Source organism: Phallusia mammillata, chromosome 1 (genome assembly GCF_965637545.1).
Source record: "Phallusia mammillata chromosome 1, kaPhaMamm4.hap1.1, whole genome shotgun sequence".
Taxonomy (NCBI): Eukaryota; Metazoa; Chordata; class Ascidiacea; order Phlebobranchia; family Ascidiidae; genus Phallusia; species Phallusia mammillata.
In genome coordinates, this window is record NC_137252.1 from 24,079,180 (window position 1) to 24,097,850 (window position 18,671).

General features: G+C 36.6%; 1 protein-coding gene and 1 pseudogene across 2 annotated transcripts; both read right to left on the reverse strand.

The window, feature by feature from the left end:
• Positions 1-5,568: 5,568 nt before the first annotated feature.
• Positions 5,569-11,869, reverse strand: LOC145236830 (protein unc-93 homolog A-like). Its single transcript, XM_080099686.1, has 10 exons — positions 11,815-11,869; positions 10,456-10,663; positions 10,123-10,272; positions 8,768-8,949; positions 8,358-8,664; positions 7,269-7,441; positions 6,878-7,042; positions 6,493-6,727; positions 5,999-6,166; positions 5,569-5,819 (listed from the first exon to the last, which is right to left on the reverse strand). Exons 2-10 carry the CDS (start codon positions 10,613-10,615, stop codon positions 5,755-5,757), a joined length of 1,605 nt encoding a protein of 534 aa, XP_079955812.1. The 5' UTR covers positions 10,616-10,663; positions 11,815-11,869; the 3' UTR covers positions 5,569-5,754.
• A 3,144-nt stretch (positions 11,870-15,013) lies between these two features.
• Positions 15,014-17,760, reverse strand: LOC145209373 (uncharacterized; annotated as a pseudogene). The gene is made up of 4 exons (XR_013855082.1): positions 17,467-17,760; positions 15,641-15,750; positions 15,416-15,577; positions 15,014-15,210 (listed from the first exon to the last, which is right to left on the reverse strand). The product of XR_013855082.1 is annotated as an uncharacterized LOC145209373 (transcript).
• Positions 17,761-18,671: the final 911 nt, after the last annotated feature.

The following is an 18,671-nucleotide window of genomic DNA, read 5'->3' on the forward strand; positions in this document are numbered from 1 at the left end:
GAATTGAGAATCGACTGTCTCCATTGCTAAACAACGGCCTTTATTGAATGACAACTATCAAAAATACAATTGTTCGCGCACAATCGTAATGTTTTTGTCCTGTTTGTGATGTCATATGCTGTCTTTGGATGATTGTTATGCGCAATTTTGCATAATTAGCTAAAATCCTGCAATCAACTTTAGTTTTTATAAAATACACATTTAGGCTTTAAGGACCGCGAGCGCTCGAAATAATGGCGAAGGGACCGTTTTGAAAAAAATATGAAAAAGTTTGGGAACCACTGGTTTAGAGCGATTGCTGTGTCGGTGCAAAACTGAAAAGTAAAAAATAGGAAAAACACCAAAGGGAACTTAAAGAGGCCTCCTATATACGTGCATTTAAATGATAAGGGCACATGTACTTAGGCTCATGACAGCAACAGCGATTGTTGTTGTTACTATGTGTGTGTTCACCAGGATGTATACCCCTACAGGAGGTTTTTGTCATAAATTGGACTGTCTTTATCAGCTCTTCCTCACGCCTATATTGCATTTTTAATTAATTTTAGTTAAGGCTTAAAATTATCATGTGACAGCTTAAGAATATTTTACACATTGGTTAAATCATTAAACGTTATTTATGACCTACATTGGGATTTGGCTTGGTTACTGTTTCGTCAAAAACAGTGTTTTTGTCTTCATTCTTCGAATATTCAAGACTGTTTAATATATCCTTGACATCCAAATTTTTTTCAGATTTCGTCGTCTTAGAATCAGCACGCAGTGAGAATATCATCATATCATCATACCTAAAAAGTGTGCACAATAAAACAATAATTATTGTATAGTGTGTTGTCTAATAACAACAGTCTTTTGATCGCTCTATGCATGTGGGCTTTATATACTGTGCACGCTTATACTGTACTGTACAATCTGAGATATTCGCCTCAGCGGTTACTTTTGCGAATGCTTATACCTGTTGTTTGTGTGTACGTTTTTTCCAAGTTACCCACATTTAGTTCATAGGATATAAATATATGTCATTGGGTCCCAGCCCATGGAATGAAAAGCATTATATGCTATTGCAAGACATTCTCTGGACCTCTTTCGAATATTAGCGATTTCTAGATGCCCCGTTACCAATCCAAAGTGCTATATACTTGGCAATCAGGCACAGTATATTTTAGCTTCGAGGGCAAAACAAAAATACATGCGTTATTGCAGATTTCATTTTCATAATTTAATTGTAAGAGTCCCTTAAACTTTTGATTGGTACACACAATGCCGATATACACAATATCTTTAAAACCTTATAAACGGCCGGATATCCATGTACAATGCTGATTGGTTCTAGTTAGTCTTGCACGGTATGTTTTACCTAAAATCATAATCACTGCAAACGTGGCCAACATCACATACACAGGAGTAAAGGTTGATGGAACATATTGTTCAATGTTATCAAGGGTCGTCCCGGCGTCTTGACAGTCATTAGCTCCGCAGTGTCCGTAAGACTTTACCGTTACGTCATGTGTGGAAGATATCACAGCGGTTGTCATCTCTACAGAGGTTGTAGCGCCCGTTGTATTTGCTTGAAATGTGTCAGGAGCATCTCCGGGAGACAATTTGAAAAAGTGAAGAATTGTGAATTCGAAGAAGTTTCCAAAGACCTGAAAAAAGTTTTTTATTCTTTTGAAAACAGTTTTTTACCTCAAGTTACATTTATTTTAAAAAGCAGACCCGTTTTTTTTACGTGACAAGTTTTTTGTTAACAAACATTAAGTAGTAATTTTATACCATGTCTAAAGTCTGAAGTCCAAACAGTGTTCCACTAAACTGTCGAACACAGGTTTCCACGCTTTTCTGAGAATACTTTTGATACATTTGTCCGTAGTAGATAAAAAGCAGGCCCAGCGCAACCCAAAAAGTTGCCTCTGCCCAAGCGACTACAACCGCAGCGATCATAAGGCTCCATTCCTCTGCAAATCATGTGTAGGTTCAAAGATTTAGTTGAAAATGCACTCAACACAAATACCAATGTGAATTACAATACCAACTTGGGTACATATTTAAAGAACATATAAGACATAAGCAGCTTCGCTTGTAACAAGGGATTTCTTGGGCCCAAGAAGTCGAACACAAATTGGGACTACAAACAAGCTGAAGAAGATCGAAAATCCATAACTTACAGCTGTGACTTTTGATCCTAAAAGGAAACAAAAAATATTGTTTTTAAAACCATAATTTGTTTTATTTGTTTTAACAAACATATAGGTTAACAACGATGCAGTGAAATACTGTAAAAACAAATTATCACGTTTGCAGCATTGTTATTGTATCAGCATGTGCCCTTATTTCCCACATTCGGAATTAATTTGATTTTTATTTCCTGTCTTTGGCCATCTGCTGCTGTTAGCATTTTTACGTGCTGTACAAAAATCTTTTAACTGATAACTGGTGTGGAAATGCCTACTACACCATAACTTACTAACTGTTCAACAATCAAAACACAGATTGATGCGTCCCTACATAACACATAAAATGTATGTATGACAGCCGTGAGTTGAATAAAACTCTTTTGTTATAACATTTGACTTTTAAAACTGCTATGGGGTGTTTTTTGAGAGCTGTGAATACATGTAACAAGCCAATACTATACAGGCTGTTTTAACCCCTTACAATGCGACATATACATGTAAATCAAAGCATAACAATATAAATTGTGACGACGTTAAAAATAGAGAATGTTCAGCAAATCCTTTTTGTTTCAACGTATGGATAGACTAAGAAATATAATCTAGTTTTTAGGCACAAGGAGACGAGATATTAAGATTTTTTTCTTATTAACTGTAATTTCTATGAAACCATCGGCATTCAGGTGGCTGTTGGTAAAATAACAGGCCGTCAAATCGAAAAGGTTACGCACCCCTGAAAATGATATGCAATACTCACCAAACTTGACTGCAGCAAAAGCATGGAACTATAGCCGCTATGTACCAACACAACTCCACAACATATCAACACATAAGTTCTCTTGATGTTTCGTTTTTCTTGCCTTGACTTCTTTTTATCAAACGTTATCGTTTGCATTGTAGTAATTTTAGTGAGGATCCAGCCTAAGCCCTTTAAAGTCCGTCCTACTATCACAAGGAAAAAATCAATACAATTTAAGACGTTTTTTTTTGTGCGAACTTAAACATGTTTCGCGCGCATATGCAGAAAACATCTGCTTACTATAAGAGAATGTGCACATCATTCGGAAATCGTGTGTCCCGCCGAACTGTGCAGCAGGAAAACTTGCTCGCAGTATTTTTTGTGCCATACATTTTTTTCAGGCATCAGCATCTAAATATAAGAGCTGCTCAAAAATGTGCACATTTCATGTTTTTGACTTTAAATGGACGAGATATTTTTTTAACTCGCTGGTATAACGCACAAAATGTAGGTCGTGTGGAAAATAAGTTGTTTCGATCTTTTTGCTGGGTTCGGGTCCGGGTTTTGCTTTAAATACCGTGCGTTTAGCCATCATGTCCACCAATTGTACCTCTTAACTGTTTTGCGCTCCATACCGTTTCATAGTTGCGCAGCTATTTCCGACTTAGTGATTGTTTTAGTTTAGTGCTATTGTGCAACCAAGCGAAATAAACTCAACTCAACCCATTTGAAAACACTTTTGATTTGGGCCTGACTTTACACTTGTTCGTATTTCTTTTGTAATTTTACCTAATTTTGAGGCCTTCTAGGTCGAAACAGTGTGCACGTCTGGAGCTTATCATTTGTTGGCTTGATGCATCTAAGCTTATATTAATTTTAATTGCAAATTTCTGAGCCACGCCGCTATATTATATTTGGACATAATAATATTGGACTGTTTCATAAAAACAGATAAAAAGCATAAATCGTTTCTTTTTATTACACAAATATATATTTCGCCTTAATAAATAGGCATCGTCAGTTTCTGCAAAAGCAAACATGTGGGCTGTCAATAAAAAGTTGTGAAAATTACCGATATTATACTGATCAGAAGCAAGAATCTTTCTTTTATACATTTTATTGTCTGCGGGAGATTCGTTAAATGACAAAACTGTTTCAGTTATTTGGACCCCATATTTTAGGTCTGAACCCAGAAGCTGATTTTTCTAAACAGACCAGAAAAGTAGCACGCTTGAGTTTTACTAAAATTTGTTCACTGGGAAGTACCACTACTAGTATACACAAATGGAGAAACGTCGATAGATGCGCTTCGTAAGGTGAATTTGTGTTGTTCGGCACGCGATTCAAACATGCAGATTTTTGCGTGACCGCTATGGTCGATAACAAAACACCGTGCATTAGGTGATTATTAACTAAATGACGCCAGTATATAGTTGGCATCCCAACCAAGGAATGCACAACCTTTTATCTAACAACGGTCACACAGCCTTTTTGAAGGTTTTCTCTAACAGCCACTGGTATCTCGATTGTTTTAAAATGAACGGTTTGAAAACACGGTTATAGTTGATCTACTTGTGGCCAAAGTACAGATTAATGTCCAATTTTATTTATAGACTCAACAGAAACTATTGTCGATTGTTCTTAATTGTTTATGACGTCACCATATACATTGTTAGGTTTATAGTTTCCCCACATATTGAGCACACAAAACGTCCAACAGTCGGACGCATATATTTACTGGGCATGTAATAAACATTTTAAGCTCCAACCCCCCTCCAAAAAAAACTTTAGTTATACATTATAAATACGTTTAATCAATTTACTGTCATTAATTTATATATTTTCAGTAGATACAGATACAGTCTGCATTTGCGCATAAATTAACATCCGCGAACGCAGTTTGTGCACCTTTGCTCAAGCGTTCATTTAATGCAGTGGTCTTCAACCTTTTTTAAAGGCGACCCCAATTTAAAAGAAAATTAAATCAACATTTACATGCGACCCCATTTTTTCCGATAGGGAGAAAAATGCTTGTAGTAATGCAGAAACTGAAACTATTTTTATGTAAATATGACCGCTCAATTTTCCAGTATACATTAACTATTTGCATTCAGCGTGCGCTATTACGCTCAAATGTTAGAACCCAAACGTTTTATTTAATTTGACCAGTCTAATTCGCTTTAAAGCTCACCACTTTGCAGAAATCAGTAAATTCACGTATATTTCCCTGTACCCGCTGTATTATTTTGGACACAATATGTCATTAATGGGGCTCTATGGCGTAACAATGGGTTAGATGACTTGTGTTTCATCTGGATTACTGCATTACAATGATTAGATTGTGACTAACGCTACCAAGTTATATGCAGAACATGAGCCAAGGTTGCGAACTAGAACAAAAACGTATCATTTTTTTGGTAATAAATTTAAACGCCAATAAATTGAATTTATAGCGACCCCAGAAAAAGTTTAGGCGACCCCACTTGGGGTCGCGACCCACAGGTTGAAGACCACTGATTTAATGCACAGCAGTGCCTTTTGTCGATCGAGTAGCCAAACCATTGTCCATATACTGGGATATCCGTGAGTATACAACGTTTGGTGTGAACATCACTCATCCGCATATCCAAACTTAATTCTCTTCATAATGTTCTCTAATTTGGACGTGGATCTTTTATTTGCCTTCTTTGTACTTATTTTCTGTCTTATATTTTATACAGCAGCAGCAAATTTATTGCGAAAGCTAAAAAAACAGAACAAAAATGATCTGCAATGAATTGAGGTTGATTACTGCCAAAACAGCCAATTAAGATACAATTTACTAAACTGGACTGCTTCAACACATCAAATTGGACCCAGTTTCATGTCGTTGATGTTTTTTCTTTGTTTTAATTTGTATCGGAGGACAACTGTTAAAACATAGTGAAGAATTCATTTCAAAAAGGTTGTTTTTTCCAAAAACTGTCAATTAAAGTTGTTTTACAGCTATTTTTGTAGTTCTAAATATTTATTAATAAAAATGAGAATAAAATTTAAAACAGCCTGTGTATTCTGCAGGCTTCGTAAAGTAAAAAAATAACTAACTTACAAAGGCACACAGCCCCAAGTATCAAGATTGGAATCTGTATGTAGATTTTTTCACGCACGCAAAGTGCAGTGCTCCATCCAAACTGAATCGCAAAACCAGCCGAAAACCAACAGCACAACATGGTAAAGCAGAGTTCATGTTTGTCGGCAAACGACTCGGCGCAAAAGTCTGCAAACAGTCCCAATTAAAAGGATTCTACTCGCTAAATTATGTTTATAAAGCAGAAAATTATACACACGATTAACAAACTTAGGTACACTAGACACGGCCTCATAAAGCAAAGTTACAGAGTACGAAAATGTTATGAATGTAAAATAAACAAGTATTGTTAAAACGCGTTGTGTAGTCAAGTACATCAATATTTTACCGGTGACAATAATAGCTTTGTTTGAAACGATTAAATAAAAAGGTGACTGAGTTGTTTTTTAATGATAACATGACGTTTTTTGAATGAATACCTTTAAACGTTTAATTTTAAAACGTTTGAAACTTACTTGTAAGTAATAGGTTCCACAGTGCTTGGTCCACACCAAGCCACACAAAAATCACATACACAATCCAAGATGTTTCTTCTGTTGGAATCCACAATAGACACAGTACATACATGAGAAGATCAAGGAGTACAGCGAAACACAACACTGGTCTCATACCGTACTTGTCCATTACTCGACTCCCAACAAAATTCCCTATAGAGCTGTTAAGTGCTCCGATTATGGCACAAATTCCGACCTAAATACAAATGAATGGGGTCGAAATTGGACGGTTTTACACCGTTTTACTAGAATGGTTTAATGAGAATTGCACAGTATTAATTATGATACTGTAAGCGACTTTAAGTGGTGTCTAGACAGAACAGAATAAATATCAAAATTATCCAACCTGGCTCACACCCTTTACACAAGAAGCATAAGCCCTTGTTGCCTCAGAATAAAAAAATCCAATAATAAAACCGTTGTAAAGATTGGCTGGATACATCAGAATTTGCCTCCAATCCTTTGCTTGCTTTAAAATATCCTTTAGAGCGATTGCTGTGTCAGTACAAATCTAAAACGTATATATATAAGAAACACTCGAGGGACTTGAAATGTAGCTCGATCAAAATCAAATGTTTAAGTGTGCTTGTATGTAGAGAATATTTGTTTTATAAATCACTCTTGTCACCATTAAGGCAAAGTGTGAAAAAACACGGTATTTTTACACTTCATGCTGCTAGAAGCAACACATATTGGTACTTTTACTGTGTGTGTGTGTTATTTGTGATATAGCCTACATTGGGATGTGGTTTGGTGACTGTTTCATCACAATCTATGTTTTTGTCATCATTCCTCGAATTTTCATGACTGTGTAATATATCCTCGACATCTAAATTTTCATCAGTTTTCTTCGTCTTAGCATTTTCATGCAGTGAGAATTCAGGAAAAAACCAAATATGAATCATCATACCTATAAAAATATGCACAATAAAATAATACTTACTATAGTGTGCAGGCCTACCATATTTCCATTCCCAAAAAGGATGACACGTTGTTAAAAAGAACATGAAAAAATACTTTAAGCCCCCGCAAAAAATATAAGCTTCAGAAATTAGACGATAGTTACGATAAAGTTTAACGTTTATCACATCAGAACGCTAAATAAGCTTGCATTTTCAAAAATGTAAAACCTGTATTTGTTAAATAATAAGCTGAAGATGTATTTGGCTGTTTTCAATGGCATAATTGTCACATATGTATTTGATCAATCAGCCATTCTTAAAAGGAGGACATTTGGGCTTTTTTTCGCGTCCTCGGAGGACATTCTAAAAAGGAGGATATGTCCACCAAAAGGAGGACGTATGGTAGGCCTACTAGTGTGCAGGTTTTAATGGGGCCTCTGAAAATGTCTGATAACAACATGTTGTCTGTGCATTTTGTCTGAGATAATCGTGTATACAAAAGTTTACAAGACTTCTGACCAACAAAAAGTTATGTTTGGAAACACTAATACCTGTTGTTTATGTGCATGTCTATTTGCAAACTAACCCAAATTTCGTATCTGCAAATATACGTCGTTGGACCCGGGCCCTGGAGAGGAAAGCAATATGATGGTGCGAGACATTCTCCGGGCCTCTTTCAAGCCTTTAGCATGTGTAGATGCCCCTTTCCCGACTTATCTCCTATTTGCATTGATACAGAGAAGCTAAGCCCTATATACTAAGCAATCAGCATCAGTATGTACATGTGTTGTTTCGAACTGTTACGGTCAACTGTTATGGGCACGAGCTGCACCCTCTCTCGTGCATGATGGGGCCTGGTCGGGGCGCACAATGGCGATATACACGCTATATTTAATAACCTTAGTCTTTTAACTCCTGTTTTACCTGATATCATAATCACTGCAAACGTTGCCAACATCACATACACAGCAATAAAGGTTGATGGAACATATTGTTCAATGTTATCAAGGGTCGTCGCGGCATCTTGACAGTCATTAGCTCCGCAGTGTCCGTAAGACTTTACTGTTATTTCATGTGTGAAAGGTACCATAACAGTGGTCATCTCCACAGAGGTTGTAGCGCCTGCTACTGACATTGTGGTCATATTTGCTGGTAAATTGTTAGGAGGAGCGCCTTCCATAGGGAATTTGAAAAAGTGAAGAATGATAAACCCAAAAATGTTTCCAAAGACCTAAAAATAATAACTTTACAATTTGTTTAACTGCAAACCACTTCAAAGTAGCCGTTTATTTACGTTTATGACGAAGTTTTTAAACAACTTTATCATTTAATACCTGGTTTAAAATGAGAAGTCCAAACAGTGTTCCACTGAACTCACGAACACAGGTTTCCACGCTTTTCTTAGAATACTTTTGATACTTTTGTCCGTAGTAGATAAAAAGCAGGCCCAGCGCAACCCAAAAAGTTGCCTCTGCCCAAGCGACTACAACCGCAGCAATCATAAGGCTCCATTCCTCTGCAAGAAAAGCAATGATATTTCATCCAACTTTAGGCACTTGCATTTCAGTTAAATTTATTTTACGTTATTTTACAACAACAACAATGAGTCACGCATCATGCAGTTGCTTTCAGGCCCACAAGACTTTGAGCGATGAAAGCAAGTGTTAAACTGAAAATTGTTTTTTTTTGCATTTTTGAATTTAAATAAGGCGATGCAGTATAAAATGGATGGAAACATTTGTCGTAAAAACTGCATAAAACATCACTGAACTTTTGACTATGAAAAGCTTTTGTGGTGCCCACTTCCCTTGCCACCAGGACGTACTTATTCTTTGTCTATGAATGGGATATATTATTCCAGCATGCGCTGCATCCTGTATTTAAGCGTAAAGGGGTAAACTTCCTAGACCAGTGGTTCCCAACCTTTCGTGGACCATGGCCCCCTTATAGTAACTTTTTGGCCTCGTGGACCCCTTCAAGTTACCATGTAGGACCTGTGGCCCCCTTAAAATGTAGATAACAATATCGCGTTGGAATGCGGTATTGTTTATGGCCTTAAACAGGCCTAATATAGTAAATGAGAGTGATAAACCTCACTATAAACAAATAGTATGTGAAATAGTCGATTAAATTCGGGAATAAAGTTAAAGTGAAAATGACTTTTAGTGGGTGTTTCTTGTGAATATACGTCCGTGACTTCCTGGAACACAGCCCTGGTTGGGAACCACTGTCCTAGACCTTTCAAAATGGTGTTTATGTTCTTCATAATGCGGTACCTTGTTTAGCACATAATTGCACAGAACGAATGCTTTGCGTTACACGTTAGCGAAATAACGTGTTTTACATCCAATTGTTGATAATTATTAAACGTTTTCTAAAAGCTGCACTTTTTACGTTTTAAGTTTGAACATATAAGAAATATGTTTTTTGTCAAATATGTTTTAAATGTTAACCATTCGTTGTCATTTCTTTCTTTACTGTTATGTTTTATTAAGCTAAAAAAGCAAGGCCTATACTCCCAAACAAACATTAGCCCAATATCGTAGTTTTATAGTTATAACAAAGGGAAAATATTTTTGTAAGATTTGTACTGCATAATAACGATTTTCAGATCAAAATCAAAGTTTTCTTTTATACCTAATTACTTCTTAACACAAATAGGCTACCAATGTGCACGAAAAATACCAACTTGGGTACATGTTCAAAAGAACATAGAATACATAAGCAGCTTCGCTTGTAATAAGGGATTTCTTGGGCCCAAGAAGTCGAATGCAAATTGGGACGGCAAACAAGCTGAAGAAGATCGAAAATCCATAACTTACAGCTGTAATTTTTGATCCTGAAATGGAAAAAGCGATTATTTTGTTGTAGAAGATTATATTGCATAACTTATTAATAATGAAAAGCATTCATTAATAATAGTTATTTACCAAAAAACATAAAATTCATTTGTTTGACTAAGATTGACTGGAGTGAACTGCACCTTAATAAATATTCAAAGCAATTGCCTTGGGATACTTACCCAATCCACCAACAATATTCAAACTGGACTGCAGCATAAGCATTGCACTGTAACCGCTAAATACCAACACAACTCCAAAACATAACAACAAGTAAGTTCTCTTGATGCGTCTTTTCTCCAGCCTAGATTTCTTCTTTGCGATGACGTCTGTCTTTTGCATGTCGTTGGTTACAGTGTAAGATTGGAACTAAAAAAACAATTCGTTCCGCTGCAAACAGGAAGAGATAAAAAGAAGTTATATTCGTCCGAGTTGAAAAATATTGCGCGTGCTCTATGTATAAAATATTCAGATCAATTTAAAGCATGCGGTCGCGATTCCAATGGGATGCATGGTCACCTTTTACCCGTTTTGTGAGGCACGGTATTAAATAAGATTAAAAAGCACAGCACTAAACAATCGACTGGACAAAAACAACATAATGTGCGCGCGCGACTTTTGAAACTAAATATATATATATATATTATTTTCTAATCTACTCAGTATAATATCCACCGTTTTTGCAACGCAACCCAACCCAAACTAACTAAACAACTTTGCCAAAAAGTCACAGGTATGTTTAATTATTGAGCGGGCTCTGGTACTTACAGTATTTCCTTTCAAATCGGATATAATGTCGCTCTTTGAACTTTATGCTTGCCGTTATCGTACAATATGTTGATTGGTTAACTGCTTTTCGAGTGACTGATACATGAATCAATCACAATAATGAGCAACAGTTCAGACGTGGAAAACTAAATAATTCTAGTTGACTGTAATTCGGCAAATTAGATGGCGGTAATTCTAAAGACCAAACGCATCACTGATAAATGTTTTTCAAATATATTTGGCACAGTGACAAACAGCTGTTAAGCACTGCCTTATGGGCTGTTGCCCCATTTTCCAGTCTGGTTATAAAAGGAAATACTAACTTAGCATCATTGAATTATGTAAACCAGTATTCTATGAAAATACAGAGATGCGAAAAACGAAAGTATACTAGCTGTGTAAATGGCGAAAGGTCAGTACGATTGCTCCCCGACAACCACATCAGGTCCGTATGTATAACGCGTTTTAGCGATGTCGAATTGCGAAGCTCGGAGTTCAAATTTGAAATAAAGTTGGTTGCTTATAGCTTGCTTTAATCTAATTCTAGTTAAATTTCTAGCTTTTGAGAAAATGGTTATTCTAATTCTTATCTAATTTGTTAAAACTGTGATGCTCCAACTTTAATTCTAATCTAATTTAAAAACAAACGAAAAAAAATCTAGTTGTCCTAGTCTGCAACAGTTATAACGCCTAATATTTCACAGTCTGTACAAAAACACATTCGTTGTGTTACCAAAAGTCATTCTTACATTCTGTTTCGGTTGCTCACTTACTTAAGAGAGAAGACACCTGTGCAAATATTTTCTGACTCGGATTGGTGTAGTCCAGGGGTGTACAAGCTTTGTGCTATGACGGCTGCGCCGCAGATATTTTTTTCACCAACGGCCGCCAAGTGTCTTCTTGTTTTTGTTTACAAAAAATACTAAGGTAAAAATGGTTTTATCTCGTAGACATATTACCCCATGGCGTCTAAAACGCCAAACTTAAATGCTAACTTAATGCACAGATTGAGTTGAATTAGCGATCAGTCACGGCCGCTAGTACATATGTTGTAGCATACATGTTAACGGCCGCATAAACACGTCCCTGCGGCCGCAGGTTGTGCACCTCTGGTTTAGTCTGCCAGCATAAACGAGACTCATCAGCGAATGTAACATCGGTTCGGCACAACTTTTAAAAGGCTGTGGTTTGGACTGCGAATTATGAAATTATCAGTCTTTAAAACAAGTAGCACACACTTAGGTTGCCATCACATTAGCTAACTTTTTTTCTAAGCGTTGCAATAATACGAAAATTTAATTTTTGAAACATTGCAAACGGATGGATAAGATTTCTATTTTAGGGGTAATTGCTTCCAAAATATAATAATTAATAAGCTTTCAAAAACTGCAACATCTTTTCTTTCTGCAGAAACAAGTAACCCAAAAGATATCGATTGCTATACCCAAACTTTTTGCGATTCATAATCAGTGCCGGATTAAGGGTCTGCTGGCCTGTAGGCACATTTTGTAAGTGGCCCGAAAATCAGGGTTGCCAACTAAAAAATTAGACTGATATAACATAAAAATATTCACCACAGCAAATTTAATGCAGACACCACAGAGTTAGATACTGCTGAAACACTAACTAGGCTACACGTGTGGAAACAAAGGAAACCGTGAAAGCAGGCCATACCAAGGTTGCCAGGTAGTGTCGACTGGATTCGGACAACATTTGTCTAAAAATCGGACATTTTAGGACAAAAAAAAACTAGAGCGTATAATTGCAAACAAGGTATCAATATCGAGGTGCCAACTGCCATTTTTGTGCGCTTACATTCCCCACACTCATAAGAGCGAGTTTTACTAAAATACAAAGTGGCGGACGTAAAACATAACAAACTTCCTATGTTTGACAAAAAAATGACATGTTTAAAATAATATTTAGTCGGCAATTGCAACACGTTGCTCTCGCGTATCATTGGTTTAGCAACGTTAAAAAATATTTCGTCAAGTTGCTGCTTCATATCACCTCAGATAACCATTTATTACAACACATTTGCATTGTACACAACAATGGCCAGACATTCATTATGTGTTTGACGTCATAAACAAGGCACTAACCAAAACAAGTTGCAGTTTTAAGCCACGTTTTGTCGTAAAAAAAGGTTGCAACCTTCAAAAAATAGGATTTTCGGACATATAGCAAAATTCGGACATATTAGGACAAAAACCTAAATGTCCTAATGATTTTTAGGCGTCGGACACAGCATGTGAAATTAGGCCAATTTATCGTTTTTTGTCCGAATTTTAGGCCACCTGGCAACCCTGGGCCATACATGGTTGGCAGTTATGTCGTAACAATGGACGTATGGTGCAATGGCAACAACGGCGGGAAAGTTTTTTTCTATTGGGGAGCGTCACTGTCCGTTACATTTATAACTATAATTTGACGCAGTAAGCAAGTAGTGGGGTATTGCGGCAGACTGTGGCCGCGGGCCACATTATCATATAAGACCTGAAACTGTCTGCGGGCCGTATGTTGCCCGCCCCTGCTCTAAGTCATACCCAGTTAACAAAATCATCCATGTTTAGATTGATTTGTTTCGTTGCGTCACTCAACAGAAATGCGAATTTTTAAAAACATCAAAAAGGTGGCAACATGTTTCAATTCGTATTTTTTTAACGATTTTTGCAACGTTTAATTCATCTGGAAAAACCTATTATAGTAAATACATATTAGTTTAGCAAGTAATTATTGTGAAAACATGACTAAATTTGTACAGATTTTGAAGTGGCCTGGATTTTTGACTGGCCTGTAGGCACGTGTATGGTGGCCGACAGCTGCCACTCGAAAAAAAAAAATAAAACATCAGAAAAACAAGATAATATTCCAAAAAAATGAAAATAATCAGAAAATTTTATTAAACAAAAAATTAAATAAAAACGTTTTCAAAAAAAAGTAAAAGCAAAAAAAATTAAATAAAAACGTTTTTTTTTTAAAAGAAAAGCAAAAATAGTAAAATAAAAAAAAAAAAAAAAGCAAAGTAAAAGCAAAAAAAAAGTTTTGTTCAACCCGTGGCCGAGAACTGCCATTGCCTTTGAATTGCATTGTGACGGCCGATGACTGCCATCATAAGCCCGTGGCCGAGAACTGCCATTGCCTATGACAGTAGTTCTCAAACTTTTTTGACCGCGACCCAAATCTGAGCTTTATGAACATCTTGCGACCCAAGCCTCAAACAACAAAAAAATATTTTTGTATGAATTGTTATCAACGCTAACTGTTACTTTCCAAGTTCAGTTTCGTATGATTAACCTCCTATCATTCCCCGTGCTAACGTGTACAATCGCCGTGTGCGTAATAGAAAATTGGAAGGCTATTGTCTGCATGTTATAATCTGATTGGTTCATTTTGCTGTATAGCGTTGTCGAGTGAGGCTGTTTTGGCTACGGTGCTATCAAAACTCTCAGAAAACCATTTACTTATGCTGCACTACTCCGAGGTTACTAAGATAAAGCCACATAAAATGCCTATGATACAATAATTCAGTCAGGACTGAGAATTAAAAATACTTGAAAATTGAAATGAACAAAGTTCGTTTGGGCAGAATTGAATCACCACAGCGCGACCCATTTTGTGACCCTGGGCGACCCATGTTTGGGTCGCGACCCATACTTTGAGAACCACTGGCCTATGAAATGCATTTTGACGGCCGATGGCTGCCATTGGGCGGTTTTTCCGCCCAATTGGGCTGGTTTTTGACATTGAATGGCAATGGCGGTTATTTGGGCGGGTTGTCAAAAACCTCGGTTGTAATTTTACATGTAGTTGCGGCTAATTCGGACAATTAGAGTGGCGGTTTTGATAATTTGACCTGGCTACACTGCCTTTTATTTATGCCCCAAGCACACGGTTATAAGCCCACACAACGGGCACACGATCTTATAGCACACGATAAACTACACTTTATGTTTTGGTGTATTGCAAAAACTAGCCAGTGTTACTAGCAAACTGTTGTTTAAGAAAACAAAATGCATCTGCACAATCCGAAACATCAATTTGCAGTGGATCCGGAATTACTGAGGCACACTTAAGTCTAAATTCCTCTGACAAATAGTCTAGTGGACCATCATGAACTCCAGACACTTCCACAGCCTTTTCAAGTTGTTCAGTTGACACAACCAAACCTATACCATTAAAAAAACATTATTGCTACTTGTTTTGAGATGAAGAAATTATAGTGCAGTTCGTCTGACTAAATTGCTAAGATCCAAGTAAAAAATCCAAGTAATCAAGTAAAAAACATAGAAAATGCAAGCAGTGATTTTTGGAAATAAACTCAAATTAAACATGTCAATTAGGCTTGAAATGCAGTATCACATTACATCATACCACATTCCTCAAGTCCATATTTGTCTGGAAACATGTATGGGCACACCAGATGGAAGTACTGCATTTTTCTGCTCTCGAATTCGATGAGTATTCCACACAACACTAACAAAAGTATCCAGTTGGTTTTGAATTATTGGTACCATAAAATATGACAACAACATTCTGCAACAACCAAGAAAAAAACAGTTTTCAAACACAACTTTGTTTTCCCCAGATAATGTGCACCTGTGCTCAATGTTGCGTGGATCGTAATGGTGTTCATCCTTTAGTTTGCATAACTGGATTTTAAAATACTTTTCTAATCTTTCATGGAGCTCTTTCCACCAACGTTCAATCTGTTTATAAAAATAGAAATTACAGTTAATTCAGGGGGGCAAAATTTTTTTCGGAATCTGGTAGCGCGCAAACAATTTTACTAGCACATACGTTTTTGTGTATGTGTCTTTTACAACCATTTCGCTACTAATAGCCGTATCGCAGGTTCCTATTTTACAAACAGCCACCAAATGTCTCAAATTGTTTATAATCTAGTGATTTAAAGAAATTTATGTATAATCCAAAGATTTTTTATTTTTTTCAAAAAGTTTATGCCTAATCCATAGATTGAACTGAACAGCTTCAATGACTTGTTTCAATTGTTAATGACGCCACTATCTAAATTGTTAAGTTGTTTGTTGCCTGACATTTTGCATTGTTTGCACACAATAGCGTACAAAAAGTCTGTCCTGATTGCTACAGAGAGTAGCCCCGAAAAATCTATTTATAGCAGTTTTATAGCCTAAAATTAAGTTTAAATCAACGCATTACCGCCAACACATATACTTCCATATACAGTTTCGCGGCCGCACTAATTCGTCTCCGAGTACGCATACGGCGGCAGGTTGTGGAGCACTGTGCTTCGGTAACATCGATCACGGCATAGTCTATTGGCATAGGATTTGGAATTGGGGTTTGCCCGATATCCAGTTTTTAACCCGACGCCTGACAAATCGTCGATAAAATTGCTGATTTGGCAAATCGGTCTTTCGGCTGTCTCATATGTTCTCAGATACGAACAGCAAACGTCCAAACCTGACGCAGAGATTGTGTTGCAACTAGGCCTACCATATTTCCATCCCCAAACAGGAGGACACATTGTTGAAAAGAACATGAAAAAACAGTTTAAGCCGTGCAAAGTGACCGTTCGCAAAATTAGTTGCAGAAATGGCAGACTAAAGCACGTTTTACTCGTTTATAAAAGTATCGGTATTTGTTCCGATGCCACATAAGTATCGGATGAGTAGCGATGCCACAAATAGCATCAGGTAACTGTATTATCGGGCTAACCCTAAATACAACACCATGTATTGATTTATGTTATACGACGCATCATACAAAGATTTGAAATTATGACCTGAACATATTTTTGTGGCAAACGTTTTTTGCCAAAATATTGCGTCTTTTCAAATCTAATAGCTACGATCCGTTGAAAATGTTTGTGCGGCGTAAGTGACGTGTTGTTAAGTGCATATGCGTTGCAAATTCTTTTTGAGAAACGTGTGCGTTTGCACCATACCCAAGACGATTAGCATCACATTCGCGCCCAATGTGTAAGAATGCTTATTATGATAGTGAAAAGTAAATGTTCTTTTTCGGTTGTAAAAACGTGTGCGTAAATCACTACTTCAACTGATGACAGTCACGTCATGTCAATTTATGATTGCCCATTTTACACAGTTACCTTAGCATCGCAATAGTGCCTCATAAAATATGCGACTAACGAAATTCGGTCGCGGCTTGACTCAAGCGTGTTTTTCGCGAAAACAATATTGTTAGATCGTTGCCTACTTTCTATTTTTCTGCTAATTGTGCCATTTCATCATTGCTTTATTATTATTCTGAGAATATTTCTGAGAATTAATTACAAAAATATAGACCACCTTTAATTGTGACTACAAACTGCGGTCGCGCACGCAAGTTTATTGGTCGCACGGCGCGACCGTGCGACCGCATTTTTGCACCCCTGAGTTAATTACATAAAACTACTAGGAGTTTGCAGTGTCACTACAAACCTGGTTAGATGTGGAAGGGCCATAAATAACTGAGTCAGATGAGTCCTGCAAATCATCATGATTTTGTCTAAAAAAAGCATGAATTGCAGCCATTTGTCCAGTCTCTGTACCCCGATCAATTCTTATATATCGACTTGTAGCTGTTCTTGTTTCATAGAGATGTTCCAAATAAAATCTTGCAATCAGTTTTGGATTTTTATTATCTGACCAAACTTTAGCCCAAAGAAGTTTTTTGCTGCAACTATCAAGACAACCATATATTGCAATGGGAAATGTGCTGTTTTGATATCCCATTAGCTTTATTGTCATGGCCGTCTAACAAGTGAACCCAATTGGTTACACAAGTAATAAATGGAACCTTTTTCTTCTTTCTTTTAAAACACGGAGCTTTTTGCTTCATGCTATCTGCATCAAGTTTATGCATAGTTTTATACACCAAGTCTCTGGAGACATTAAGATTGTAGAATTGTCTAATTTTTTTGTGCATAGCCCGGTATCCTAAAAGTTGACCCGGTCCATTTAACTCCTTACTGACAGCAGATTTCACATCTTCAGGTGATGCTAAAGTATGTGCGTAATATATATTAAAATGCCTTAGTCGTCTGTCCAATGTACGAATACTCCAGGCATAGTGTGGATACTCAACTTTTAAAAAGTCCAACATTTCTTGTCTTGTGAGACTTTCTCTAACATATTTTTTCAAAGTATTTTTCAATTTAGAATCAATAGTCCAATCAACCATGTTAGTAATCTAATATGAAGTGACACTGGAAACAAATAACAACAATTATGCAATAAGTCAGCATGCAACATCACCTAAAAATGTGGTTGTGTTAACTAACACACCTTTGTCTTGAAAGTTGTAACTAAACCAAATGTACAGCTATTAACATAAACTCAAAACAAATAAGCACTGTAACTGGTAGACAGGGTAAAGAAGTAAGGTATGAATGTAGTATCAGAGCACCTAAAAAATTAGCAAAGCTACTTAATATTAATACCAACTAGTTTACAAAACAAATTACATGTGTGCTGAGACATAAATGTGTCAATTGCAACAGATGACAAATTTCCAGCACAAAACAAATATTTATCTGAATCAATTAATTTCTGTGATGCTATTTCTGGATCAAATAGAGTGTGATCACTTCCCTGAATATCCAGTATCATTATTTGAGAATTTGATGCAACATATGAAAAATGAG